The 26466-nt window shown below is 53.5% G+C and overlaps 1 protein-coding gene across 2 annotated transcripts; it reads right to left on the bottom strand.

Moving 5' to 3' along the window:
- Positions 1-20631: 20631 nt before the first annotated feature.
- Positions 20632-22309, bottom strand: CDKN1C (cyclin dependent kinase inhibitor 1C). 2 transcript variants are annotated; one of them, XM_055814088.1, is made up of 3 exons: positions 21805-22309; positions 21431-21557; positions 20632-21289 (listed from the first exon to the last, which is right to left on the bottom strand). In XM_055814088.1, exons 1-3 carry the CDS (start codon positions 22090-22092, stop codon positions 21084-21086), a joined length of 621 nt encoding a protein of 206 aa, XP_055670063.1. In that variant the 5' UTR covers positions 22093-22309; the 3' UTR covers positions 20632-21083. The 2 variants fall into 2 exon arrangements, with proteins under 2 accessions (XP_055670063.1, XP_055670064.1); XM_055814089.1 differs by having other exon boundaries at positions 21148-21289; positions 21645-22303.
- Between the last annotated feature and the right edge of the window lie 4157 nt (positions 22310-26466).

The raw sequence follows: 26466 nt of genomic DNA, 5'->3' as shown, positions 1-26466 counted from the left end.
AGAATGACAGTTTTGCTCTGGTTATGGCTAGTTGTCACAACCAACAAGTTACGACAAGGTAACGCATACAGCTCCAGAAAAAAACAACCAAAAAAGGGATGGTTCGCTGTGTTGTGGAGGAGTAAGTTGCCTGGTAACCAGAATGAAGGTATTTATTTAAAGTTGTTGGATAGGCCTACCAATACAGGTATTCCAGGAAAAGATGGAGTCTATTTCACAGTTCCAGGAGCGGAAAGGAGTTTTATGAAGTGAGCAGATGCACATCACGTGCACTGTGAGATGAACCCGCGGGGCAGATGTGAAGCGCAGCACGGACCAGGGCAGCTGACATCGACATGAGATTGCCTCCAAGTTTGGTAGGGGAGCACGAGGGAAGTGAGCTACACAAGTTCGTTCTAGCAGTAAAATTACGGGAGGAGATGATTCCTGGAAACTGGTTTTTGTCTGAATATTAGGGCAACAGTTTCACCATGCCGGTGAAGCTTGTGTAAGTAACAGCTCTGCAGAAGAGAACATGTAATGCTGTGTAAAAGCCAGCAGCCCATGGTTGATGGATCAGGCTCTAGCCTGTAAAGTCTCTCTGTAGAAAACCAGTAATTGCCAGGAGGGATCAGACTGTTGTCCATCATCTCTGCAGTAGACAATGGCTTATATTTAGGGGGGCTGGGGAATCGTGCAAAACCCTATAGTTTCTAACCGGAGACTAAGCTATCCATAAGAATTTCTCATTTCTGTGTTGGTTAATGTCCTTTCACGCGTTTAGGAGAATTATCTGCCTGCTGAACTGTAGCTTAGTGTCTAGTAAACAGCAAATAGAAGCGTCTAGTCCCTCCTCTTCTAAGCTCTTGTCACCAGAAAAGGAGTACAAGAAAGTGTTTTATGAACTAACGCTGGTTTGGGTCCTTGAGAAGTTGCTGAGTAACCAGCTGCTAGGGGTAGGATTCCTTCAAAGCCAGCTGTGCACGGGAAAATGCAGGTTTATCAGGAGAACTATTTGTATTTCTGCAAAGCGTTACACAGCAGGGTTGACTAGCACATTGTTCCTGTCCTCCACACAAAGTGAGCGTGATGCTGATGGCTCCTCTCAGCAGCTTCTGTCATATTTTTTCCCCTGAAAAATCTTTGCTTAACGTATTTTATAAATACAAATATAAAAGAAGGACGTTTTGTCACATGCTTATCTCGAATTCTGGGTCCTACCTATAGCAAAATGTGTTGTCTTTTACTAAGCATAGTGAGAGAATATCAGATATGAGGACTATCTGGATGGTAGTTTCCTCTGGAGCTGAGACTATTGGTGGCACTTCCAGCTTTCCCTTGCCTTAAAGGTCAGGATGGAAAGCTAGCATATTGGTAGCTCCTGTTAGACAGCGTGCTGTCTGCCAAACAAAAAGGACTGTTCCTCTTCCAGCTGCCTTGTGCGCCCTCTCTGAGGCACCTCCTGCTCACGGGTGGAATAAAAAGGCATTTTCTAATACCGTTGCAATGAGGATTCATTGAGATTGCATAAATGCACTGTTCCTCCAGGCCTGATGTACCTGCTGGTGGAAGCTGAGCCAGGCTTGGCGTTCTTCTGGTTACACCGATCATAGGGTGAAGGTCACTGCCATGTAGGAAACCAGCCTGCCACACCAACTCGCTGCTAGACACCATGATGCAGCTTGAAATGAATGGTATTTAGGCTATGAACAGGGAAGACATAGCATTGCCACTACTTGGGACCATCTGATGATTGTTTTCTGAGAGCCACAGCTCCTCAACCCATAGAAACAATTAAAGTCTTTGGAGTTCTGTTGTAAAAAGGATCTTCTTGGCCCTCTGTTTGGAGGGGGTGGAGGTAGGAGGTGTGATCAGGTTGCAAAGCATCCTGAAAGCCAGCAAAACTCGATTTGTATGCATGTGGCATGCAACTGACCTCAACTTGCAGCCTCTGAGCACTGCTGGGCCCTTTGCTGGATCTGGGATGCTCACAGTTGTGGACCAGCCAGCCATTTGAGAAGCAGGAACAGCCCCATGAACACAGCCTCCCTTCTCCCTGCGGGTCTTTTGCTGACCCTGCTTACCTAATTCCTCCTGCAGGGAGCCCTGGGAAAGACCATGTCCTGGGTGAGGAGCACTACTGATCTGTTCCCAAGGAGATGGAGGGATGTCTATCTAGGGGGTGGTGTTACTGCTTTAATCCTTCTGTATTGTATGTATTACCTATATGAAGCCTGGAAAACACCTCATTAGCTCCTTTCTCTGTTAAACACAAGTTAAGGAAAGCTTAGGATGGTGTTTTCCTTGTGGTGTATTTTGGAGTTGGTAGCTAAGGAGGTTTGCCCCCAGTAGAGAAATCTACTCCATGCTGCTTATCGGGCAAAGATCAAGAGCAGAAAATGCACACTGAGCTGTTAAAAAAGCCCCACCACCTCTGACGCTACCCTCGGATACATGGCTAGGGTTTCACCGGGTATGCCGTGTAGGAGAATCGTGCAACATGCCACTTGGCAGGTATACAAATGCTGCGAGCTGCATTTGTGTGAGGTGGAGAAACATTTCAGGTGCTGGGGTCTCAGCAGCTGCTCAGCTGTGGGCGGCTGTCCTCTAGGAAAGAGCCAAGGCAGACCAGATCAGGCCAGGTTTTTAGAGCTGCCTTCTTCACAGTAAGATGACGTGATCCCCAAACTATCCATTTATAATCCGCGTGCTCCTTCTGCAGCTCAGGGCTCCCCACTTACCCTGGGCTGCTGCCTCTCCCACAGCCCCATTCACCTCAATTCCATTTGCTTATTCCTCCTCCCTTTCCACATGCAACAGCACAAAAACAAGTTAAGGCAAGTTTTCCATACTTATCGGCAATGTTGGGTCCCCGTGTTTCAGCGAACCTAGTCTGAACCCTCTTGAAGATGGATTTTGGCAAGAACAAAGCATCAGCCAGCTGAAAATCAGGGCCCGTTGAGATCCCCATGAGGCACCCAATCTTCCAAACATGTCCTGCCCTTGGGTTCCTCACTACCTGAATTAAACCTTTTCTTCTGTACATTTGAAGTGTTGGCCTTGGTAGTTGTATTTTTTTAGATCTCCAGTGTTTATTCAAACAGATTTGTTATGATTTGAGCCTGTTCTCCCCTGTTGGGATACGCCTCCCATCCCTTTTCTTCCCATTTGCCAGTCTGGGATTCTATACATTTGGTTACCTCTTTCTTTTACTAAATACTGAGCTTAAAAATACTGCATTTGATTTTGTACAATGGTAGATTTTGCTCCTGGAACAACTCTGCCACCTTTCTTTGGTCAAATTACGTGTACATCAATTCTTAATAATGAAACATCATCTAACATGACACTTAGACTATTTAAAATCTATCCAAAATTCAACATTTCAATGCTTTAATTTTACCATCACTCACATGGCTATTGTGAAAAATCATTATCCTAATTTTAAAATTACTTCAGGTGTTTTCAAAGTTTTTCAAATCACTTTCAGGTGCAACAAAATTAGAAGTGTATATACTAGTCTTAAAAAAAAAATATCATCAAGGTCACTCATTATGTTCTCTGTATTATCGCTAGAGATTTAAAGTGGCCAGCAAAAACGCTGCTCTGGTTTCTGTTCCGACGGCAGCAGTCAGGTCAGGCTCCGGGTTTGCAGCGCTTTGGGTGGAGCAGGTGGGAAGCTGAAAGGAAACAGGGGCAAAAGTTTCTCTGTTTATCCCTGTGTAAACTATGGGAATCTGTTTCAGTGAAACAAATAAAATTAAGAAACCAAAGCTTCTGGCCCAACCACATGGGTAAACATCTTAAACATCAAATGCGTTAGAACTACTTTATTATTGCCTGCCTTGGTCTGAGAAGACAGACCAGACTGTCGAGGTTTTGAAAGTGCACCTGAGGGTCTCAGCTGGTAACTGTGAAGTCCAGGCAACTTGCGCCCTTTCGCTGGAGCAGCGGGTGGTCCCGGAGGGCTGCGGCGCCACACGGGCTGTCCCAGGGCGCCTGGCTGAGGAGCCAACTGCTGTGACCGCGGGGACAGCACAGAACCCCCGTGTCCCCGCAGGGACCCCGCGGCAGGGACCGGGGCAGGACCCCGCGGCAGGGCCCTCTCCCGCAAACCGCGCCGCTCGCTCGTGGCCCTTTCCCACCTGCTGGCCCTGTCCCCCCCGCCAGCGGGGCTGCTCCGCGCCCCCGAGCCGCAGCTGCGCCCCTTGCCCAGTGCCGGGGCCGCCGGGTGGGGGGCGACAGCGGGGCTCCGGGCGCGCCCCCTCCGCCCCGAGGGGCGAGGGGCGGCAGCAGGCCGGGCCGGGCCGGCCGGGGCTGCCCGCGGCGGCGGTGGGCGCTCGCTCGGCCGCCTGGGGCGGGGGGGGGAGCGGGGGGGCGCTTTGCGCGCGTTGACTGCAAAGGAGATTTTTTGTAAGGAAAATGGTTGAAACCGCTTTTTCCCGGAGCGCCTGGTACGGGCGGGGGGCGGCGAGACAACCGGCCCCTCCCGCAGGGGGCGCGCTGGCGCGGCGCGGCCAGCAGGGGGCGCGCACACGACGCGGCGCGGGCGCGGGGCCGTTTGCGGGGGCCGGAGCCGAAGGGGCTCCCGGGCGGCCCGGCCGTGCCGCGGGTGCTGCGGCCTTTGGCCCGGCGGCGTGACGCGGGCGGCTCCGGCTGCGCGGCCGCACGCAGCCCGGCAAGGCCCGCTTTGTCCTGCGGGGCTGCTGCTCCGCAGCCGCAGCCCATCGCCCGCGGTGCCCGGCAGCCCCCCACTGAGCCGCCGGTGCTGGGCGCGGTGCCTGCGGGCCCGGGGTGCCACCGCTGCCCTCCCACCCAGGCTCCAGTGCCCCTGACGCGGGACTGGTCTGAGTAAGTCTTCTGCATGAAAATGATAGAAATGTAAAAAGAAAACTAGGTCATACAAAGAAAAAACTTGTGAAAAGACTTATGCATCAAAAGAAAATATTTAGTAGGGCCTGTCGCAATAAGACAAAGGGTGATGGCTTCAAACTGAAAGAGTGTGTAGATTTAGATTAAACATCCAGAAGAAACCCTTCCCCGTGAGGGCGGCGAGGCGCTGGCCCAGGCTGCCCGGAGAGGCTGTGGGTGCCCCATCCCTGGCAGTGCCCAAGGCCAGGCTGGACGGGGCTGGGGGCAGCCTGCGCTGGGGGGGTGTCCCTGCCCGGGGCTGGGGGTGGGACGAGGTGGCCTTCAAGGTCCCTTCCCACCCAAACTGTTCTGTGATTCTATGAAAACTGATTTCTGCATCTGCCACTCAGGAAGAACCAGCTGCTTTACAGACAAAAGCCACCCCAAGGAGCCTGAGGTCTGAGACCCCCAGCTCACCACCCAAGGCCCGGGGGGACGACTCTGCCTGACCTCAGGGGAGTCCACGCAGATCGGTTTGTGGGAGAAGACCTGAAGTCAGCAACACAGCTAAACAACGTGCCATCAGTTTGTCCATTGTCCTTGATTACATTCTTAGCCCACCCTCATGCCCTAGCTGATCTTTATTTTCTATGTACAATGAGGGAAAATGGCTGCTCCACTGTCTCTGGGCTCCTCTCAAAAGCCAGTATCTGGCAGGTCTAGAGCACTGTGCTAACTGTGGGAGTCACCTACCCTCTGTTTTAATGCTTCTACCCGTGAAAGACCTGGAGTTGTCTAATATACTTTGAAGCAAATCACTGAGACAAGTAGTAACAAGGATGATGGGGAAGGGAAAAAAAAAAGAAATGTTGGAAGGACCTGGGTATTTTTGAGGATTAAGAGTAATCAAGCTTGGCTCTGCAGAGCTGCTTGCTTTTTTTTTATTATTCTTCCTTCCTTCTTTCCTCTCCTGACAAGCCCATAACACTCCCTGCCCCACGAGTGTTTCCTGCTCACCTCTGTGTTCCTACTGCCTTTCTCTGACATAAGACTTTGCTTGCAGCTGCCAAGGCCCCCCTCTAGCTAGGCTGCAAGCCTGTGGGCGATTCCATGCCCAAACGATCTCTGCTGCACCTTCTGAATTTGGAGGGAGAAGACAACTGAAAGGAGGTAGAAATAACAGTTTCTGAACTGTCACAGTCCAAAGTTTTTTGTGAGGTGGGAGCAGTTTCTAACACAGAGATTTCTTCTGCCGCTTTTCATTCCTGAGTGTGGTCCCACCAGAAGAAGGTTAAGGGAAGCCACATGGAGGGCAAAAGGAAGGAGCCTGTGTTGCTTCTTCTCCTCCCGTGCAGTCCCAGAAACCTGGGGCTTTCTGGAGGCTGACACAAGGCAGCCCTGAAATAGGCTTGTCCTGGAGGAGTCTGTGATCGCCTCAACAGGTCTTGCTGCTGCGCCACGCTGGGTTACATCCTCCTGGTGCAGCTGAAGCATTTTGTACACCCAGCCAGGAGTGGTCCCAGCTGTACTCCATGCTGGGGCTGGGGCCAGCAACACAGGGGGAATTGCAGCAGCAATGGAAACTTGTTCCACTGAGCTATGTATCTTCACAAATAATAATATGTTAATGCTTATAGCTGTCAATTAGTATAATCTCCTGTCCTCATTCACCAGAAAAGCAAAAAGATGTACGCTGGGATTTCTAGACTGTGCTAAGGTTGGAGGAGAAAAAAAGCTTTGAGGCTAACTCCAATCCATGTTCTCCTTTAGAGTTTGCCAGTAGACAGGGCTGCCTTGGGACATGAGCTGGGCAATCACTTAAAACTGGCCTGCAGCCTGTCTTGCCTGCGCCAGAGCACCATGGCTGCCGTAGTCAAGGTTGGAATACAGCAGCAGGCATCAAGGAAGAGCACTGCCTTGCAGAGGTAGCACTGCATGCTTCCGAGCTTGTCCCACTTCCCATCAGGGAGCAGACTGTGCAGGCATCACATGGTTTGTGCACCATCCATGGAGCAGTCCACTGACTTCCAGCTGGTTCTGCTCATAGCCTGTTGCTTAACCCAGTTAGAACAGCAAACTGCCCCAAACCAGATACAGAAATACACACGTACGCATATGCAGATATAAATATATACCATCTATGCACCAAACATAAACAAAATAGCCTCCTCTTGTATGTATTTGAGCACTTCTGCTTCGGTTATTATCCAAACACCTTTGCTGAAAAACTTCTCAGACTCTTAATTTTTACTCCACAGGACACATTTACCTCTGCCTAAGTTCCCAAACAACACATATGTCAGATTTGCCTTACCCCCTCCTGAAGACCCCACTATTTAGTAAGATGCAGGACTTGGTTGTTCTGTTTGTGATGTCTTCAAGTCACCCAACTTACCGTAGGCTATAGTACTGGCACCTTAGCTAAGAGGTGGGTCTACAGCAGCTCTGGCAGCTTCTTTTTCTCGGTGGTGGTGCAGGTTTTGTTAATCCTATTCATATCTGCCATAAATTGTGCTAATGGCTGCAGCACTCCGATCCACGTTTGACACCAGGTTTTGAAGTGGTTGTTGCTGGTCATCAGTCACGAGGGTAGCAGGAGGACCTCAGCCACTGCCTTCGATGAGGTGGCCCACTTGGCCAGGGGGGCTGCTGTTCAGTTCAATAACCCTTACAATGTTTTTTGTAACCACTGTATGCTTTTTCCCATTCCTCCAGAGCTCTTTCATGAACCCAAATCTTTATTTTCAGGCTTTCCTATTGCATGCCCTTGCTATTGTACCTAGCCTTTCTCTCCCTCAAGAATGAAACTCAACCTTGACAGCCAATAAAGTCGTTCGGGGGACTATCGAACATTAACATGAAGTAAACATGGGGTGAAGATGCAAAGTTAGTTAGCATGCCACCTGCATGACCAGGATCTATCCAGCTGTAGAACACGCTCATTTTACAGAAAGTAGCATCCACTTTGCTTAAAATACACCTTGAGGGTACAGTGGGGACTGGAACACGTCTGCACCCTGGCGCTGAACCATGCGCCAGCCCCAGAAGTTGCAAAGAGGGACGGTTGCCGCTAACAGCCTCAAGTGCGGCGCAGAAAGGACCTAAGAAAGACGGAGAAAAAGCAGGAAAGAGCTTATGCTTGGATGTCTAGGGCCATCTGCCACCGCAAAAGTACAATACTGGATTCTTGAAATGTAAAAATAGATCTCAAAAGAGACATGTTTTAATGAACTGAACACAAAGAAACATGGTCGAAGTAAACTGAAAACAGAAGCAAGGTTCAAGGATCTGTTTGTTAAATGAACACCCAAAGCCAGAATATGTTTTTAGTGCTGGAGAATGCTGGCTGGCTGGTTTCTGCTAAAGCCTCCGGTCGCTCTTTGGGATGCATGTGGGAGAAGGAGGGGGTGAATGGCAGCCCTTGTTTGTCCTCTCTTGAGGAATCTAATTATGTATCAATTGATTTCAAAGCCTGGAATAGTAACTCTCTAGAAAACACTCGCTTGAAGACATTGTTCCAATTTTCGCCTGTTCATAATTTATTCACCTCCGGTTTCAATGAAAAGGGCGCTCCCTCATACTGATTCGCCCCCACCCCCCCGGCAAGCGGCACAGAAAATCCAAGTTTGTGGACTTAAAAAAAAAAAAAAAACCCAACAAAAAAAACCAACCACCCAACACCACACACACACCCCCCAAAACAAAAAAACCCCACCAAACCCAAAGCAAGCGGGCACACAGCGGGCAGTGCTGCCGAGCGGCCCGGGTGGGCGGACAGGAGGAAGCCGCGGCTCTCCCCGGCAGGCGGCGGGCAGCCCCCGCGCCCCCAGCCCTGCCCCCGCCCCCGCGCCCGCGCCCCCAGCCCCCGCCTGGCAGGAGCCCGGGGGCCCCGCCACGGCCCCGGGCCGCGAGGTGCGGGCTGCGCCCCCCGCCTGGCGCTCGGTGGGCAGAAGCACCCCAGTGTCCTGGCAGCCCCCCCGCCAGGCCCGGTGCCAGCCCACCTGCTCAGGCCACTCCGGCCCACGGCTGTCCTGGCCCCCGCTCCGCACTGGGGGTCTGCGAGCCCCCGCCAGCCTCCAGCCGCCTCACAGCGGCGCTCCCTACCCCGGGGCGCCCACTGGGGGGCCAGGAGGCCCACCGCCCCTGCAGCCCCCAACCCGCGGGTGTATGGGGGGGGGGGGGGGGGCGGGCAAAGCCCCTTGCGGGGGAGGCGGAGGCCTCGGGCCCCTGCAGGGTAAGGGCTGCCAGCAGGGCAAATCTCCCCCCAGGGGCTGCCCCCCCCTCAAAAAAAAAAAAGGAAAAAAAAAAAAAAAAAAAAGAAAAGCAGCGGCAGCGGGTTCGGCGGCTTGAATCCATCCCTCCCCCTTCCCGAAAGCAGCCGAGCCACGAGTCTCCTGTCATTCAGCCTTCTGCCCGGCTGATCACTGTGAAAAGAGCCGCCCCGGTGACAGAAACACATGAATATTGACTGCAAACAAACCCCGGGGAGCGGCACCTGGGGGGCTGCGGGCGCCGGCCCCCCCGCCCGGGGCAGCGCGCTCACCTGCCGCGGGGCGCGGGCGCACGGGCACACGCAGGCGTGCACAACCACGCACGGCCGCGCACCGTGCACACACATGCACATGCACATGCACATGCACATGCACATGCACATGCACATGCACGCCCCCCCCTCCCCCCCAGCGACGAGCAAGGGGTCGGCTGTGCAAGCCCAGCCCAGCCCCGGCGGGGACAGAGGGGTCCGGCCGCCCCCCCCCCGCGTACCTGCCGCAGGCCGGGGAGGCGGCAGCTGAGTCTATATAGCTGGTGGGTTATAATGGGGCTGTCCCCCAGGGGGGAGGACCATAAAAGAAACACGTTTCATTTACAAGTTTCCCCCAGCTGGCCCCCGACTTTAGTCCTTATTCCCTTTCTGGAGAGGGGATGGGGAGAGATGGCTTCCACCCCCACCCCACCCCACCCCCCGCCCTCCCTTTTCATATATCTACCCCAGGCCAAAATCTCCGCTTTCACTTCAAAATCCTCCAGCTTTCCCGGTTCAAACGCGAGAGTCATGGGGGAAGGGGGGTGCGAGACAATAGCGCTTACCCGCACGGTTTTCCATTCGGTTTTGGGCCATAGCATCTCTGATTATCCCCTTCCTCTCCACCCTCCCCGGGGAGAAAAATATTAATATTTGCTTTAGAAATACACTGTCAAACAACCCTATCCCCCCCGGAATTAAGTAGCATCTGGAAGCTAATCTATCACCAAATGCCCCCCTCTTATTTTCTCCTTCCCCATTGTCTAGGCCCGGGGCTATAAATAACGTTTCGGTTGGGGTTTATGGACCAGACACGTCTCTAAGGTGTCGCCTCCCCCCCCCCCCCCGTTACACCGTCAGAGTGGGGTGTAGGGCCGGGGTGCAGCGGGGCCGCACCCCCACACACACCCCCCGCCAAGCCCCTATTAACCGCCTATTACAGGGAGTGGGGGCAGGGAAGGTGCAGATTTAAATGGTCTCCCCCCCCCCCCCCCTTCAAACGCAGACAATTTTGATGAGTGGGTTTTTGTCCGGATGGTTTGTAATGGTGCCTGTTTTGGGGTGTCCCGGGGGGTCCGGGAAGCTTTAATTCGCTCACAAAGGCTCATTTGCAGGTCAATGCCATGGCACACTCGCCTCTCCCCTTTGCCTAAATCTCCTTTTGTTCCCCATCGCCTGCTCCTCATGCCAGATGGCCGCGGAAAATGCTAATTTTCTCTCTCTAGCCCCCCTTTTTTCCCCTTTTTTTCTTTTTTTTTTTTTTTTTTTTTTTTTTTGGCATTTAATTGCAGCCCTTTGCAGATGGGGGCTGCGGAGTGTGTGCTTCATTCAAATGAGGTTTGCTTTTTGGTTTCCAGGCACGTTTCTAAAAGTCCGATCTGAGTCAGGCAGGGATTAGTTTGACAGGGAAGTGATCAGATTAAAATCCGTGCATGAGCTCGGCCTCCTTGCTCCCTCCCTTTAAAGCTCTCCTCCTTCCCCGCCGCTTTCCTCCCAGGAGAAAGGCAAATCCTTCTCTTTCCTGAGCTGGCGCAAGCGATTTGGGGTGGGAGGCAGGGTGCCTGAATCCCTGAATCCATGCAGAATTCCAGGGAAAACTCTTCTTGTGGCAACGGGAAAGTATGCTTGCCTTAGCTAGCGTCTTGCCATCAGTAGTGTCGTAAAGCTGGATTTAGTGTGAAAATAAGCGTTTTCTCTCTTTTAAAAACTTCCTTTTGAAAAGGCGAGTGTTGGTGTTGCTGGGAAGAGGGGAGGGGGTGCCACAGCAGGTCTGGGTGCTGGGGGGGCAGCTGGGCACCGGGGCGTGCAGGACCCCAGCCACATCCACACGGTGGCACAGAGGGGGGAGCCACTGGAATGGGGAGGGTGGAGATGCTGAGAGCTGCATCCTCCCCCTCAGGGGTCTCCAGGGTCTCGCTCGGTTTTAGTAGGATGAGCTTGTCCACAAATGGGGTCTGTGGCCTATAAAATGCCTTAGAACTGTCACACCGAGATGCTTGCTCTCATCAAGGAAAAATGTGCCAAAAGAGCAAAAGTGGGGTTTTTCCTTCTTTTAAAGACAGTTGGACAGTGCTTGCAGCAGTTGCACGAGATGAAACCCAGGCTCCGTACCCGCGCTGTCTCATCAGGGCACAAGCTAGCGTGTCCCAGTGCCTGTCGGTGATCGGCTGGCAGGGGTAACACGGGGAGCCCTGCGCTCGGGCTACCCCATCCCCTGGGTATTTAAGTATCCCACTGGAGGCTCTGTAACCTGAGGGGAAGGAGAGGAGGTTGTGCTCCTCTTCGTCACCCAGTGGCAGGATGAATTTGTCCCTGGGGTAGGAGGTGTGGATTTGGCTCCTGGATTTTCAGTGAAGAGGCTTATTCAGGGTAGGGCAGCCAGGTCAGCATCCCAACTGCCGTGCTGCTGGTGCAGCAAGGAAAATCCTCAGTTCCTTTCCCTCAGCCATATTTTTAAGGCACTTGTGCGTTTTGGGTGACAGCAGGTCTGGAAGCGTGCATAACCGCAAAGCCCTCTGCAGTAGGAGAGACCCCAGGACCTGTCCCTGTTGCCGGTGGGGCTGGCCACGGATTAGGCACCACCAGGGTGTTCAGCTGGACCCCAGCCGGGGTGCCAGGGGCACAGGGGCAGAGCTGCGGGACGGCTGCTGGGGAAATCAGAGGTGGCACCTTCTCCCAGCAGCAGCAGCTTGGCAGGGGAGGGTTGTAGCCTGGGCTCACAGAGGTGCATGGCCCTCTTAGAAGATGCTAAAAGCCTGTTCCCATGATGGAGGAGACGTGGGGAAAGTAAGTTGATGTCAGAAAAGTCTTCAAAGCTATGTAACAGTGAGAGGGACAAATTTAGCACAGGGCTTATCGTTTTCTGTTCAGTCACAAAACTACACATTATTTTTCCCATATGGCTTGTTTTGTTAGAGCAAGATGCTGATGTATTCTTGGTGACTTTGGAGCACATTAGCCAAGTGCTTTGCCTGAGTTCTCCTCAGTTTTCTGGCTTAATTAAAGCCAGCCTGCAAATGCCAACCTAGGTGTCCTGCATGCGGGCAAATTGCTGGCACCGACACCTGGTCTGTGTCTGCAGACTGGGGGAGCTGCTCTGGACCAACAGCTGGTTCTCAGATCATACATCATGTCTATATGTATTTGTGCATACACGTACATTTGAAGCTTTTAGGTTTTGAATGATCTGCCTATTGTGATTTTTGCAGCTTAAGAAAAGTGCCCATTAAAAAAAAACATCATCCATTGCAATTTGTTTGTGGCCCAAGAGAGAAGTTGCAGGCTTCAGCCTCGGGACTCCTGGGCGCAAAGGAATTAAGCGATGCCTACCAGGTAGGACTCTGAACTGGGCGGGGGTGGGGTGGGGGGCATGCACTCTGCTTTTTGCCTCTCACTGCTGTGGGATCGCAGCTCTGGACTGAATTGATCTGTTAAAAATTAAACATTGCATTACGCTGGACATTAGGGCTTAATAACTCATTGTGAATATGGTCTAATGTGGAAACAGCCATTCCCTTTGGGACAACTAGCAAGAGTAAAAACACAATTACAGTAGACAAAGATTTAACCCTAGTATCCCTTAAATTTTTAGTAACTATTTCTCTCTCTCTCTTTTTTTTTTTTTTGTTTTTGTTTTTTTAAAATCTGGGTTGGGGAGGGCAAATCCCATATATTCTGGATTTTTGTTTAAGTTAGGTTTGTTTCTCTAAGAATTCAAGAACATCTATTTGCTTAAAGGCTTGCCAGTAAAAAGGCCTCAGGTCTAATCCCCTTTCTGCTACACACCAATGAAACTTAGGAAACTCTTTGACTATTGACTTTTTCACGTGGAAACCGATCTGCTGAAAGTGAAAAGAAACCATTTCTTGGAGGGGGGAAGAAAAACTTCTGTGAAACTCTGTTTTGAAGAAGTCGTAGTCCTTGGCCTGTGGAGTAGCAGCAGAAGCAAAGGCTTTTTGATCCTCAGATTTGTAAACTTGTAGACATAATAATGCCATTTCTCTAGTGTTAGCAGGTGTCCTGTCTGGAAGTTGCTGCCTCAGCCTCCAGCAGAGCTGGGAATTAGAAAATTGTCTGTCTTTCCTGAACCGTGAAGTGCTGCTCTTAAATAAAGGCCAGGTCAGATGTTAAAGGGACATTCTTGTCTCCTGAAGCCGAAATAATCTACAGTCACGTCGAGAAATGAAGGCATCCTCCTCCCAAAATGGTCAATCTCTTTATCTCCTATTATAGTCCACAGGGTCAAGAAAAAAACCCTTCCGTGCTGACATTTTGCAATATTTCTCCTTAGCCTGTAATTATCCTGGTTCTGTATAGCCACATTTCAGGGAAATATGATAATTGGGAAAGTTTTATTCTCCACCACCACCGCCACCTTCTTTTCCCCTCCCCCCTGTTGTCCTTCCACTGATGGAATAGCTCAACAAACACAGATCGAGCTCAAATATAAATTCTGTATTTTCTCTGTGCTTGTTAATAGCTCTCAAATGAAATTAGGTTGGGGGGGGTGGTATTTCATATGGTTAAAGAGAATTTTTGCACAAAGTCCTTGAAATCCTGCAGACAGGCACAAAATCAAAACCAACAAGCACATCTTTTAATTTGCAGCCAATTCCCTCTGATAAGGTGTCTTTGTGTGCTGTGTTTTATGTAAGTGTTTGGTAACAGTGATTATGATGGAAATTATCCCCAAACCTCCTGCAGTATCCCCCTGCAGAGGTGGCTGCTGCCACTTGGATCTGTGCTGTCCTGTGCTGCACGCCTGACAGCGAACGAACGCAAACTGCTGGTTTTATTTTATTTGCGCACTAGAAAGGCCATTCCCTGCAGCAGTGCCCGGTGCCGGAGCCCGGCTGATGGGAGGGGGGGGGGGGTCCCGCAGGGGCTGCGGGGTGTCCACCCTCCTCCCTGCTGTGCCCTGCTGCCCACTCGGGCGCTGGAGGGGGAACGTGAAATTTGGCACGCGGGTGGGCTTTGTGTCAGGGAGGTGCCTTTTGCCATCCCAGTGCAAATTGAACACGGCTGTTCCCCCTGTGCTGCCAAACCCCAGTAACACCCAGTAACGAGCCCCGGCCCCCCCGCCCATGAAGCATGGGGCAGCAATCCCGCCGGGGGGAGAGGAGGGGTGGGAGCCCGGGGGTGCGGAGGTGGGTTCCAGCTGCCGCTGCGCCCTCTCCGGCAGTTCTCCGAGCAGAAAGCCTGATGGTAGCAGCTCCAGGAGGTCTGGTCTTGGCACAAAAGGTGGGCTTCCCCCGTTGGAGGGGTATGTACCTGGCTCCCTTGGTTAGTGGGATGAAAAAACAGGTTTGGCCTAACAATGTGCAAAAAAAGAAATGGAGAGCCAGGTGCTGGTGTTCCCAGTCCTGATTACTCATGTAGGTGAGAGAAAAAAAGAGAAAAAAAAAAAAAAGGCAACCAAACGAACGAAAAAAATTGAAAGCTCTTCAGACCACCAGCCTGTGGGTGGGATGTTGTACAGCACCAGCAAAACTGAAGCTATGTTAACTAGGACCATGTTTGAAAATGTCTTGAATGAAGGTCCTAGGAGAAGCAGGCTTTGCTAAACCCTTGGATGTTTCAAAACCACTTTGCACTCATCATCGTCCAGAGTACATTGCTGCAGACCTCAGGTCCTGGTATGTCTCCAGCTGCCTCATGTGACCCAAAGAGGGGCTTTTCCTTGGTATTTTCATGTAAAAACAGATGCGATGATGGTGGTGGATTCTTGGGGCAGGTGGTTTTGGTTTCATCTACTTGTTTTTAAGGCAGCTGGTTGGCAGGTGTATTGCCACCAGCCCTCGCAGACAGCAGCATGCCAATGGGGCGGCACGCTTGTGTCCCTCTCATCCAGTATCACTCACATCCAGCCCTGACTGAAGCATCTTCCAGCTCCGAAACACACACTGCCTTCCCTGCACCTCGTAGCCAAGCACAGTGGTGATTGCCTTCGCTTGCAGTAATGGCAAGGGCGGCAGAGACCGCGGTCTCAGGGTAAGGTGCTGTGCCTGCAGGACGTGGTCAGCAGGGTGAGGGTGGGACCCATGGGTGACAGGCAGGGGGAAAAAAGCTGCGGCAAGGTGAAGAGACTTGTCAAAGTTCAGGTAGTGAATTCTGTTAGTTTAGGGGCTTGGAAAAAAATGTGGAGTGTTTGAGCGAAGACGGGGCCTTGGCTCTGCCCCCTTGTGTCTGTGCACGATGATAAAATCTTTTAATTAAATGATCGCATTGAGTGCACAGAGTGAACAGTGCTCGCTTAATGAGCAGTTGCTCAATTTTGTTTTTCTTGCCATTCAATGGATGGTGCTATGTCTTATTAACTCTGCACTATTCAAACCCTGCTCAAAGACATTATTAATTTCCCTGCTGGATTTATATGGTGCTGCTCATGGCAGTATCTGAGCGTTTTCCAAACATTAATGGATTAAAATATAAATGGTGAATGTTATTATCCCTGGTTAACGATAGGGAGCCAACATAAAAAGAGACAGGAGCTAATAATTAATGCGGAGTGCTGGTCCAGGGTCCCCATAGCTGTCCCCTTCCAAGCCTGGGCTTCGCCTGGCTGCAAACCCGTGCAGAGCGCGGTGCTCCTGACCCCGGCTGCTGCTGTGGATGCTCAGTGCCTTTGCAAGTCGGACCTGAGCACCTCCTAGCAGATGCCCCGCAAAGGTGGGTGCAATTAGCGGCTGCTCGTGAAAACTTCAGGCACCTGGCCCAGGACTGCATGTAGCCTCTGTTGCAGGGACAGGTCAGGAGGAGCCAACTGTCCTCTGAAGAATAAAACCCGGCATCCAGCTGCTGGCATTGGATTCAGCATGAAAGCATCCCGCAGGCCCTTGCTGTGCTTTCTCAGCTTCTCTGGCAGGAGCTTACCCCCCAGTTTCTGCTTGGCTGCACAGCCCAGGTTCACGCTGCAAGGGGAAGCGCTGCGTGGAGCGAGTGGTGTGTGCACTGGGGGAAGAAATGGGGTTCATGCCTGTGAAAATGTGCTCCGGGCAAGGGGGGAGGCCAAAATCGTACAGACAGCTCAGGCCCCTCCAAAACGTGTTTCCTTCCCAGCCCTTGGTCTGTGTGCGGTACAAGTGTGGCGCGTGTGCGACAGAGCGTCGAGTGTGCTAAAGCAAACCTGGCAGTGGGGAGAGTAGTCCAGGGTGATATGAAGCCTAGTGACTCCTCAGTGGGGCTGGGGGGGGCGTTTGAGATCCCGCACTGACCTGGGCCATAGGGATAAAAAATAGTGGATAATCATTAGATGAGTTGCAGGGAGGGACGGGATGTTACTGGATGAGCTTCATGGGTGTTTGCTGGCAGCAGAGGTGCACTGGGGCCAGGCAGCCTCTGAAGGAATGCACAGAATATAAATATAAAGGAATATATAATGCAGAATATAGATGCTGTGGCCTGTTCCCTTCTCTCCCTCCCCTTGCGCACGCCAGCGGAGTTTGGTGCCCTCTGCCCAGCCTCTTTCAGTGTACCCCAGCCTCAGCCTTTGCTCCACCTGCGCCCTGTTACCCCCATCCTGGGTGTTTGCTGGGGCTGCCCCCCCCCCTCCTGTTCCCTCTCTCCACATCCCCATCCCTACCCTATCAACTGGGACCCCGTGGCACCACAGATGCAGACATGAGGCTGTTTGACCACCACTGGCCACTGGTTTTCCTAGAGCAAAGGCTTGGCCATGCAGACTGGGGAAAGCGGCTCCAAAATTTAGTTTGTCCTCTGTTTTAAAGAGTTTGACCTATATTTTTATCTCATCGCAGAGCCTGCTTTAGGGCTTTTATATTCCATGCAGCTCATCTAACTATTTAGTATCTTTCTTTCTCCCTTTTTTCTGCCCCCAAATCTGTCAACAAAAATTTATTGGAAGTGTATAGCTAAAAATCCCCATTGGCTTAAAAAAACAGCTAGCCAACCAAAAACATTAAAAATCCATTTCATTGGGAATTTCATTGCTGACACCAGAAGAGGTCTTTAGTACTAGATACTGTGTGATGGGAGAGGATATACTTGGTTCTCCTGCTTTCTCTGCAAGTCAGAATAACAGATATAATCCCATCCTTTCATCTTGTGAAAAGACTTCTGGTTCGTGTTTTGGCCTGCTTTGTTCCAAAAATGCTTGTCAAGAGGAACGTTTCTGAGAGGGTATGGGCTAGTGGAGGAGGCATTGGAAAACCATTGTGAGTTTATTCTCCAGCAATAGGTGACGAGGTGGCTAAAAAAAATAGTCCAGCTCCCTGATTAATTATTTTCTATTCCCTGATCAGTTCTTTCATGCACATGTACATGTGTGTATATATCTACACGCGCACTCTTTCTCTTCATGTCTGTACCCTAATGTAAGAAATTATTCTTTAAAAATATGATTTCTTTTCCTCCATTCTGTTACCTACACGTCCCGCTCATTAGCAACAAATATTTGCTCAAGAAGTGGAAAGCAGCTTTTTGTTCATGTAAGTGATAGTAGAACAAGTTTTGGCCAGGAAAGAAAAGTTGCAGCTAAGAAGAAGAATGATGCCCAGTGTCAACCATATGTTGCAGTCATCTTACTGGAGCGGCTTAATTACTGGTAGATATTGCCGTGCTCATAAAGATAGCGCTAACCTTTTTGCCAAGATTGTTTGCCGATAATTGCATTTCAATTCAATACAATCAAAAAAATCTGAAAGACTTTCTCCCTCCAAGCTTCCCCTCCAGTCTTCCTGCAGACCCTTTCCCTTTAGGTACCCACTGCAGGACTGATGGTAGGAGATGCTGTATGAAACAAATCTCTGGGGGTCTGACAACGTTAAGGCTCCCTTCTTGGTCTCTCTCAGAGCAGGGGAGGAATGGCCGTAGCCATCTCCCAAAGGCACAGCTCCACTCCCCGGGAGAGGGAGCAGAGGTGGTCCGGGGTAGATTATTCCTCTAATTGCGTAGCTGGCTTCGGCCTGGGATTAAGGCGGCTCAAATAACAACCTGACTTTTTGTAGCTGTAATGAGTGGCAAGCTTAGTCCTTCAAGCCCCTCGATAGTTTGAATCCTTTCCAAAAATATTCCTGTCCTCAAATCCAAAGTGGAATTTGGGATTTACCACTAAGGGTAAGTGGGTTGGCAGCAACAACCGACAGCCTCCCTCCGCTTCTGCCTATGCATTCTCATGATAAAGGGCACTTTAAAGCCCCTCTGACAATGAATGAGTCCTAGTTAAATATTTCAAGAACTTCTTTACATGGTTTCCTCTGATGCATGTACTGTTGAGACATCTGTCTTCTGTACTAATAAAGTAGTCTAGGTTTAAAATGAACTTCATTGGATTGCTTTGAAACTATAGGCACATATGGTTCATAATTAGCTGGATATCTCTTATAGTTAAATGATTTTTTTTTTCTCTCTCTCTCTCTCTGTCGCCCATTCGCATCAATAATAGAAGCAAACAAAGTTCCAATTGTTCCCTGTTGCGGGACATTATGTGCCTGAATAAATGGATGTTGGCTGTGTCTACATGGATTTGCCATATGGCTACAAAGGCCGAAAGAATAGGGGCAGTGTGCTTTGTGCCGGGCAAGGAGGGCTGGCTGGGCTGGGTGGGGCAGGGGGCGGCGGGCACCGCACACCTTCCCGCACCCCCGGGCCCTGGGGGCAGCGGGACCGGGGGGCTGCAGGACCTGGCCCTCCCTGCGGCGGCTGAAGACCTGCCGGCCCCTCTCGGATGCCCCAGAGCTGGAATTAGGTGCTTCACTGGAGCCGGGCCCCTGGACCCTCCCAGGGAGACCTTTCCTCCTGAGCCGGGCTGGGCGCACCTCGGGGCGGGCAGCGGCTCCTCCGGCCGAGGTATCTGGGAGCTCAGAGCAGGGATCTTTCATTGCAGAAAGTCCCATTATTAGTTGGGGGCTGGGACAATGGAGGTCCCAAAGGCACCTGCTTTCATGAAAGCGAGAGAAAAGCCCATAAATCCTGGAGGATCCAGCTGCCTCACTCCGGGTATTGTTGGCTTTCATAAGGAAAGGGAAAAGCTATTTTTCTTTTCAAAGGGGGGGAAAATCGTATTGAGTCAGCAGCCACTGATGCGGCCGCTAAAATAATCCCGTTCTGATTAAGCGATCACGGAGCTGGAGGTAATCAATGTTACTTTTACAGCCAGGAGCATTTGGCGGCCATCACGGGGGGGCAGAGAGGAGCGCTGTGGGGGCCAGGGGATGACGATGCGGATAAACCCGGAGCCTCATTCACCCCGAGCCTTATTCTCTCGGCTCCCTCCCCCCTCCCTGAAAGCGTGTCGCTGCAGCGCTCAGGTCCCATCGCCCCCCGAGCCCCAGGTCCAGCACGGGGGTGCAGCGCTTTGCAGAGGTGATGGGGTGGGGTCTGCAAGGGACAAATCTGGCCAGCTGCTCCCCATGCCTTTAGGACCCCATTTGCCTCCCACATCCCTGCTCCCCGTCCCCACCCGCCAGCACCACCTGCAGCCAGGGCCAGCCCTGGATGTGCCCCAACCCCCGGGTTTGGGACCCCGTGCCCTGACCCCGCCGGGTCGATCCTGCTCCCCAGCTTTGGGACCCCACCGGGTGGATCCCGCTCCCCGGGTTTGGGGCCCCACAGCGTTGATCCCGCTCCCCGGTTTGGGACCCTGCAACCTGACCCCGCTGGGTCAATTCCATGGCTTGAAACCGATCCTGCACCAAGGGTACGGAGCAGCCCCACAATCTGCCTGCCGTGCGCAGTTGTGGCAGTGCTGCCACCGAAGCCTCAATGCCAGAACGCTGAGCAGCTTCTCAGGTGGGGGGACTGGTTTTGTCTCCCCCCCCCCTCTCCTTCGGGCGAGCGTTGCCGCTGCCGTCGCTGCACCCTTCCCCACACAGCCTCGGGCAGCGGGTACCGGGAAGGGCTTCCCCGCAGCACCGGCCGCGGGTCGGGGGCTCCGAGACGCGGGGTCGGAGGGTGATGGTGTCTTTGCACACCCCCCGCGGTGGGGCCGGACCCCGGGGCACTGGGGTCTGCACGCCGCGACCCCCCCAGGCTGGCAGCAGCCCCGATGGTGGGGGGGCACCTGCCCCAGCACAGCCGGCTCCTCGGGGCGGGGGCAGGGACAGCTTTGCCAAGGGAAAACGCGAAACGGTTTTAAGTAAATAAATCATTAAATGTGCGGAAAGGCCGATTTCAGGGTGTGCATTCCCCTCCCGCAGAACTCAGAAACACTGGGTTTTCGGGGGAAAGCCCCGAACCTTTCCACTCCGCACCGTGGGTCCCCCAGGCCGGGCCTGACCCCCCTCCCCCCAGCACACACCGACAGCCGCACAGGTCACTCCTGGCTTTATTTTGTTTTATTTATTATTGAAGTTGTGGCATTATTTGCAAGGGCAGTGGTACAGACCGGCTCAGGAACCATTGAAACAGATTTGTCTTCAAGTAAAATCTAAATTAATTTTGATTCATAGCTACATCTTGAGAATGCAAAAAAAAAAAACAATTCCCACTATAAAAATAAATTTACATTTTGTAAATAACGAAAGGAAATATAGTGCCCTTTGGCTTAACCAAAAGAAAAAAAAAAAGACTATTGGATGTCAAAGTTATCCACATTTCTGACATAAATAGAAATATAAGTTAGTATAACTCTTAAAAACAGTTTTGTACAAATATACAGTCGTTTTTTTCATTTTTCTTTTTTCCATTCTTTTTTGTTTGCACTGAGAGCTCAGCAGAGATTAAACATTTCTTATAAATGACTTTTAAAGCTTTACACTTCTGGCCAGTGTACTCACATTAGGCATAACGCGTCTCTATACAGAGCGGAATACATTGCACAGTCGGACGCTAACACTGCTCCGTGCGCGGCCGGCGGGCGCCCCGCTCCGCTCCGCCCGGCTCCCGCTGCCGCTGCCCGGCCGGACGGGCGTGGGGGTCCCGGCTCGCCGCGCCTCCGGGGGCGGCACGCCCCTCCCGTGGGTGCCGTAGTGCAAAAGTCTGGGGGGAACAAGAAGGGGGGTGGGGGGGAGGGGGGGGGGGGAAAAAGAGTGATCAAGCAACAAAAAACCAAAACGGGAGAGAGGGGCAAGGGGGGGGGGGGGAGAGGGAGGCAGGCGGCGCCCGCCCCCGCGGGCTCACCTGGCTCACCGGAGCCGCTTGCGGGGGGTCTGCTCAGCCGGCGCGCCGGCGGGGGGCGGCGGGCAGCCGGCGGGGCGCTCCGCCGCTGCTTTGGGCTCCGCCGGCCGTTTCCTCCTCGCGAAGAAATCTGCGGGGTGGACGCAGCGGGGTCGGAGGGGGCCCGCCAGCCTCGGCGGCGGGCCGCCCGCCGCCCGCCAGCCCCCCCCCCACGCACCTGTGATACGGGCCGTCGGGGGGCCCCGGCGCAGCCGCCCGGCGCGGCGGCGGGGCGCGGCGCGGTTCTCCCGACTCAGGCGGCCGCCGGGCCCCTTGGCGGCGGCGGGCGGCGGCGGGGCGGGGGCCGCCCGGCGCAGGGGGACGCGGCGCCGCCCCACCTGCAGCGTCTCCCGGTAGAACGCGGGCACGGCGCCGCCCTCCACCTCCTCCCAGCGCAGGCGACCGGGCCCCGGCAGCGGCGTGTCGGTGTGGAAGTTGTAGTCCCAGCGGCGCTGGTCGTCCTCTCCCATCTCCCGCAGCCGGCTGCGCAACTCCCGGCCCAGCTCCTCGTGGTCCACCGGCCCGAAGAGGGTCCTGCAGGCGGGGCTGCGGCCGGGCCCGGCCAGCGCCCGCCGGGCCGTCAGGCGCTCCAGCGCGGCGGCGCCGGAGAGGTGCACGTTGGACATCGCCGCCGGGGAGGACGCGGGGTGGGTGGGTGCGGTGGGCTGGGCGCCCCCCCCCCCCGCCGCTCCGCTCCTCGCCGCCCGGCCCGTCCGCTCTGCGGCCGGCCCTGCCTTCCGTCTGTGCGCCGCGGCCCCCGGCCGCCCCGCTTTTAAACCCCGCTCCCCGCGAGGCCGAGCAAAACAACCATTAGCATAACAGTGCTCCCCGCCGCCGGCCCGCCGCGATTGGCGGCGCCCCCCCCGCCGCCCCCGGCCCCCGGCGGCAGCCCGCCTGCCCGCGCCCTCCATTGGCTGCGCTGGGGGCCGCGCTGGCCCGGCCCGGCCCCGCCACCGCCCGGGGGGGCGGCCCCGGTGCTGGCCCGGCCCCGGGGGGCGGCGGCCGCGCTCCCCGCCCGCCGCCGCCCCGCTGCCTTTGTCTGCCGGCGGGAGCCGCCGCTTCCTCCCCGGCGGCGCTGGGGGCGGCCCCTCCGCTGGGCCCTGCCGCCGGTCCGCGCCCCCGCGCCGGGGCGTCGCTCGCTGCCAGGCCTCTTGTCCCCTACTTGTGTGCCCCGTCGCCGGGAGGCGTCTCCGCGGCCGCGGGGGCCCGGGCGGGGGGGCGGGGCGCGGCGAGGAAGAGGGGGTCGCTGCTGGCCGGGGGGGCGGATTACGCTGCCGCAAAACAAAGCGCGATGCTGGCCCGTTCCAAACCGAGCCGCGGGCGGTGGGAGCGGCCCCTCGGCTGCGGATGGAACCGCAGAAACGCGCAGCGCTGCGCTGCCCCGGCCGGAGCGGCCGCACGGGGCGTCTGCGCCGGCAGCGCGACCCTCGCCGTCGTGCGGCCGGGGGGTCGGGGGGCCGGGGCTGTGCGTTAGCCGCTGGTCAGTGCCATCGCTGCCTGTTGTTGCTTTGGGATGGCGGAGCGTGAAAGGAAGGGGGGGCGGGGGACGTAACTGACACGGTGCTAAGATCGGGCCCAGCACATCGCCGTGGTTCTGCTGCGCACCGCGGCGCCTTGGCACCACGGCCAGCTTTTCATCCGCGGGCGACAAGGGGAAAGACAGACTCCAGCTCTCCGTGTACCTGTGGCTCTTCCTTTTGGGAAACTCAAACCCTTGAAGTAAAGACAACTGGGATGGTCTAGGGAATAAATCTAGTTTAAATTCCTAAGGTAGTGCTCGCCGGCTGCGCAGGCTATCCGGGTGCCGGCTCGCCGCAGGGCTGGGGAGGTTGCAGTTTTAGACCCCTTGGGGCAATGGTGACCGCAGGCAGGTGTCAGCCTCAAGAAGAGGGGGGGCAATAGCCTTTGCAGCCATGGGAAGCCTTTCCCTTCCTCCAGCTTGGCCAAAAAAAGTCATCTTCCTCTGCTGTTTCCACAGCCAGCCCACGTCTGACGGAGCAGCCCTCCAGCACTGCCGTGGGCACTCACCCCTGCCCATGCCGTGCTGTGCCGGTGAGGAGCCCGGGGCAGCCGGGATGGCTTCCACCGGCCCCCAGGGGCTGCACCTTCAACCGTGCTCCCAAAGACCTGCCACACCAGGAGAGACCAGCAGTGTCCACAGTTTTGGACCTGTTGGCCTTGGGTGGGCCACAGCTGGTGCAGAGAGGAGCTCGCACCTGGCTCACCATGCGAGAAGGGCCTTTCCATGCTTGGGCTGATGAACGATGAGGTTTGCTCTCCTGAAATAATTTTCTGATGTCCATGGGGGCAGACAGGTCGCTCAATGGGAAAGGTCTGTAGCTCTGCAGTTGAGAGAAGGCGATGCGGCGCGTGCCTTCGGGGTGCAGGTCCCCGCTTGCTTCCTGGGCAGGTGTGGGGTCACACCTGGCAGAAGACTTTGCCAACCGGTGGCACAGACAGACCACTGTTATTTCACAAACAGTGGTAGCACAGGTATCTTAGGATATGTGAACTCTTTTTTCTATTAAGATACCCGTTTAGCTGTGTTCTCAACAAATATTCTTGGTTTCCCATGTGAGCTACACTGCAACCCACCCACGTGGCAGTCTTAGGTAAGCATTACCATGCTGTCCTTTCCTTCCCCAAATGGCCCTTCAGGGTGGCCACGTTGGGGGTCTCCTGTCCCAAAGGATGAAGTTTGGGGAGCAGGTCACGGGAAGGCTCAGCATCCTAAAAAGCAGGAGGCAAGCATCAGTTAGCAAGGGTTCGGCCATGGAGGGAAGGAGTGGGTCCGGAGCCAGGCTGAGACAGTCAGGGAGTGTGTTGACCATGGCATGTTCAGCTGGGACTTCTCTCAGCAGCTGTCAGATGTGTCTCTTGGGATGTAGGATAGGGTAGTTTTAGAAATAAACATGCTGTGCAGAGAAAATGCCCTGAGTTCCCTGAGAAACCTGCCAAAAAAGTGCCTTCTATTCAAAACGCGAGACGAATGGCAATGGCCAGGTCCCAGTGGACAGGGGCTCTTTGTGAGGGGGGTCCTTGTGAACCTGCTGCTGTCCTCCCCCAGTGCCCGGAGAGGCCAGCAGCCACCTTTCCTGTTTTCTGCCTCCTCGGTTTCGTACATTCCTGCGACACAAGCCAAGTGAGCAAACCTCCCTGCTGTTTGCAAGATGTGGGCGTGCCCTCTGCAAAATCCACATCATGGTCCTTCCAAACCGTTTCCAGAGGTTAGCCAATATTTACACAGTATTTGAGGGATGCGAGGAACTATGGTTTGAACGGGGAAGTATTTTCAGGGTTTGCCTCATGTTTGAGGCTGCTTCACCTTCCAGTTCACCTGGGAGGTAAAGCAGCTCCGAGTTTGAGGTTACCAGCTCTTTTTTTTTTTTTTTTTTTTTTTTCCCAGTCCCTCTTCCTTGCCCCCAGCGCTCCCCATTTCTTTGGCTTTAATTTTTGCCCCATTTATACACATGCGTTTTAAGCTGACGTTGAGATGTCGGGGACTTTCCACTTGTTCGGAGTCGCCAGTTCTAGCAGCGTCTGCGCTTCTCTACTGTGTGGAGTCAGAGCGCATCCAGCCCATTTGAGGAGGAAATGCTGTCTGCACTGAGAGATGTTTTTAATTTAGTGAATACGTGAACTCTAAGGCCAGGGGGGTATATTATGATCCTCTAAACCAGCAGTTTGCCTAATATAAGCCACAAAATCTTATCCAAGAGCTCCCACCACCAAGCCTATTAGCTTCTTTAGAAATTCCTGCTCCAGAACACTGAGCAGAGTAATTACCACGAGGGTTAGAACAATGCCACATAAGAATGAAGCATTTTTGCTCAAAATATCCAAGTCATATCTGCTTATGTCAGAAAACACAATGACTTTAACTAGTGTGTATTCCTGCTGGCTCCTCTGTTTTGGAAGGGTAAGGGGAGGGAAAGCAAAATCCCTCACAGCTTTTGCCCCACTGCAAGCAGATTGCGATTGCAGGCGGCTTACTGCGTTTGACTGTTCCTCTTGGGGAAGAGTCCAGGCTGACTGTCAGAGCCAGGGGCTGAGTCTGATGCCTTGGCTGATGCGGGAAGAGGGGTCCTCATGCTGCAAGCCGAGCAAGGAGTAGCCGAGGAAACTGGGTAAGAAGTTGCAAAAGTAACAGAAGAGTGAGCCTCGGTGCTGTCTTTCTGATGGGGCTGCTTGTTGCTGAGTTCCAGGTTAACTTCTTCAGAAGAGAGGGCCTGGTGAGACACTTGTGCATGGAGGAGGATGGGTCCCCATGGCACAGTGCCATGGAGGAGCACTCCCCCCTGTCTTCTGGAGGTTCTTGGAGTGAACATCTCCAGCAGAAATTGTCCTCAGCGTGCTGCCAGACAAGCGACCCCATTTTTGGGCCCCTGAGGCTTGAAGGTTTGTGCTTTGCTCGCTTCTCATTTCCTTTAATACACCGTTATCATATACACTCAGCGATGTTTAACTTGGGATTGCTCAAATGCTGTGCGATCCACATGCAAGTGCTTCATTTCAGAACGCATTATGTTCCGTAATTGCTTTAGCAGAGACACAGACCAATAAACATTGGTACTGGTATCTCCCGTGCACTTCTCTTTTACTATGTGCATGTTCACAAGCAATTTGCAGTTTTGCATTTATACCGGTGGCAATTTTGCTTGGTACTTTGGAATCCTGCTTAAATAAACTGATCGCAATTAAAGTTCAAGTTAGTGCAGACTGCCCAGACTTCTCATCGAGGCTTTTTCACCAGCAAAGTGATGTTTGAATTATTTGAGCTGGTGTATGTTCAGAATTTTCTGTTTCTTGACACGGTCATAAAAAGGCAAATTATTAGATTTGAGAGGTAGGCACAACCATGCTAGTTCAGAGGTCAGAATGGGAAAATATAATCTGAACAGAACCCTGAAAAAAATATGGTAGTTTTAATCTAATTGAATTCAGTTTTTGTTGCATTCTCAAGAATATGCAGGGGCAAACATCTCAGAAAAACACTTCAT

The sequence above is a fragment of the Falco peregrinus genome, chromosome 9 (assembly GCF_023634155.1).
Source record: "Falco peregrinus isolate bFalPer1 chromosome 9, bFalPer1.pri, whole genome shotgun sequence".
NCBI classification, from domain to species: domain Eukaryota; kingdom Metazoa; phylum Chordata; class Aves; order Falconiformes; family Falconidae; genus Falco; species Falco peregrinus.
Note: the sequence above shows the minus strand (reverse complement) of the source record. Positions and strands in the feature narration are given on the sequence as shown.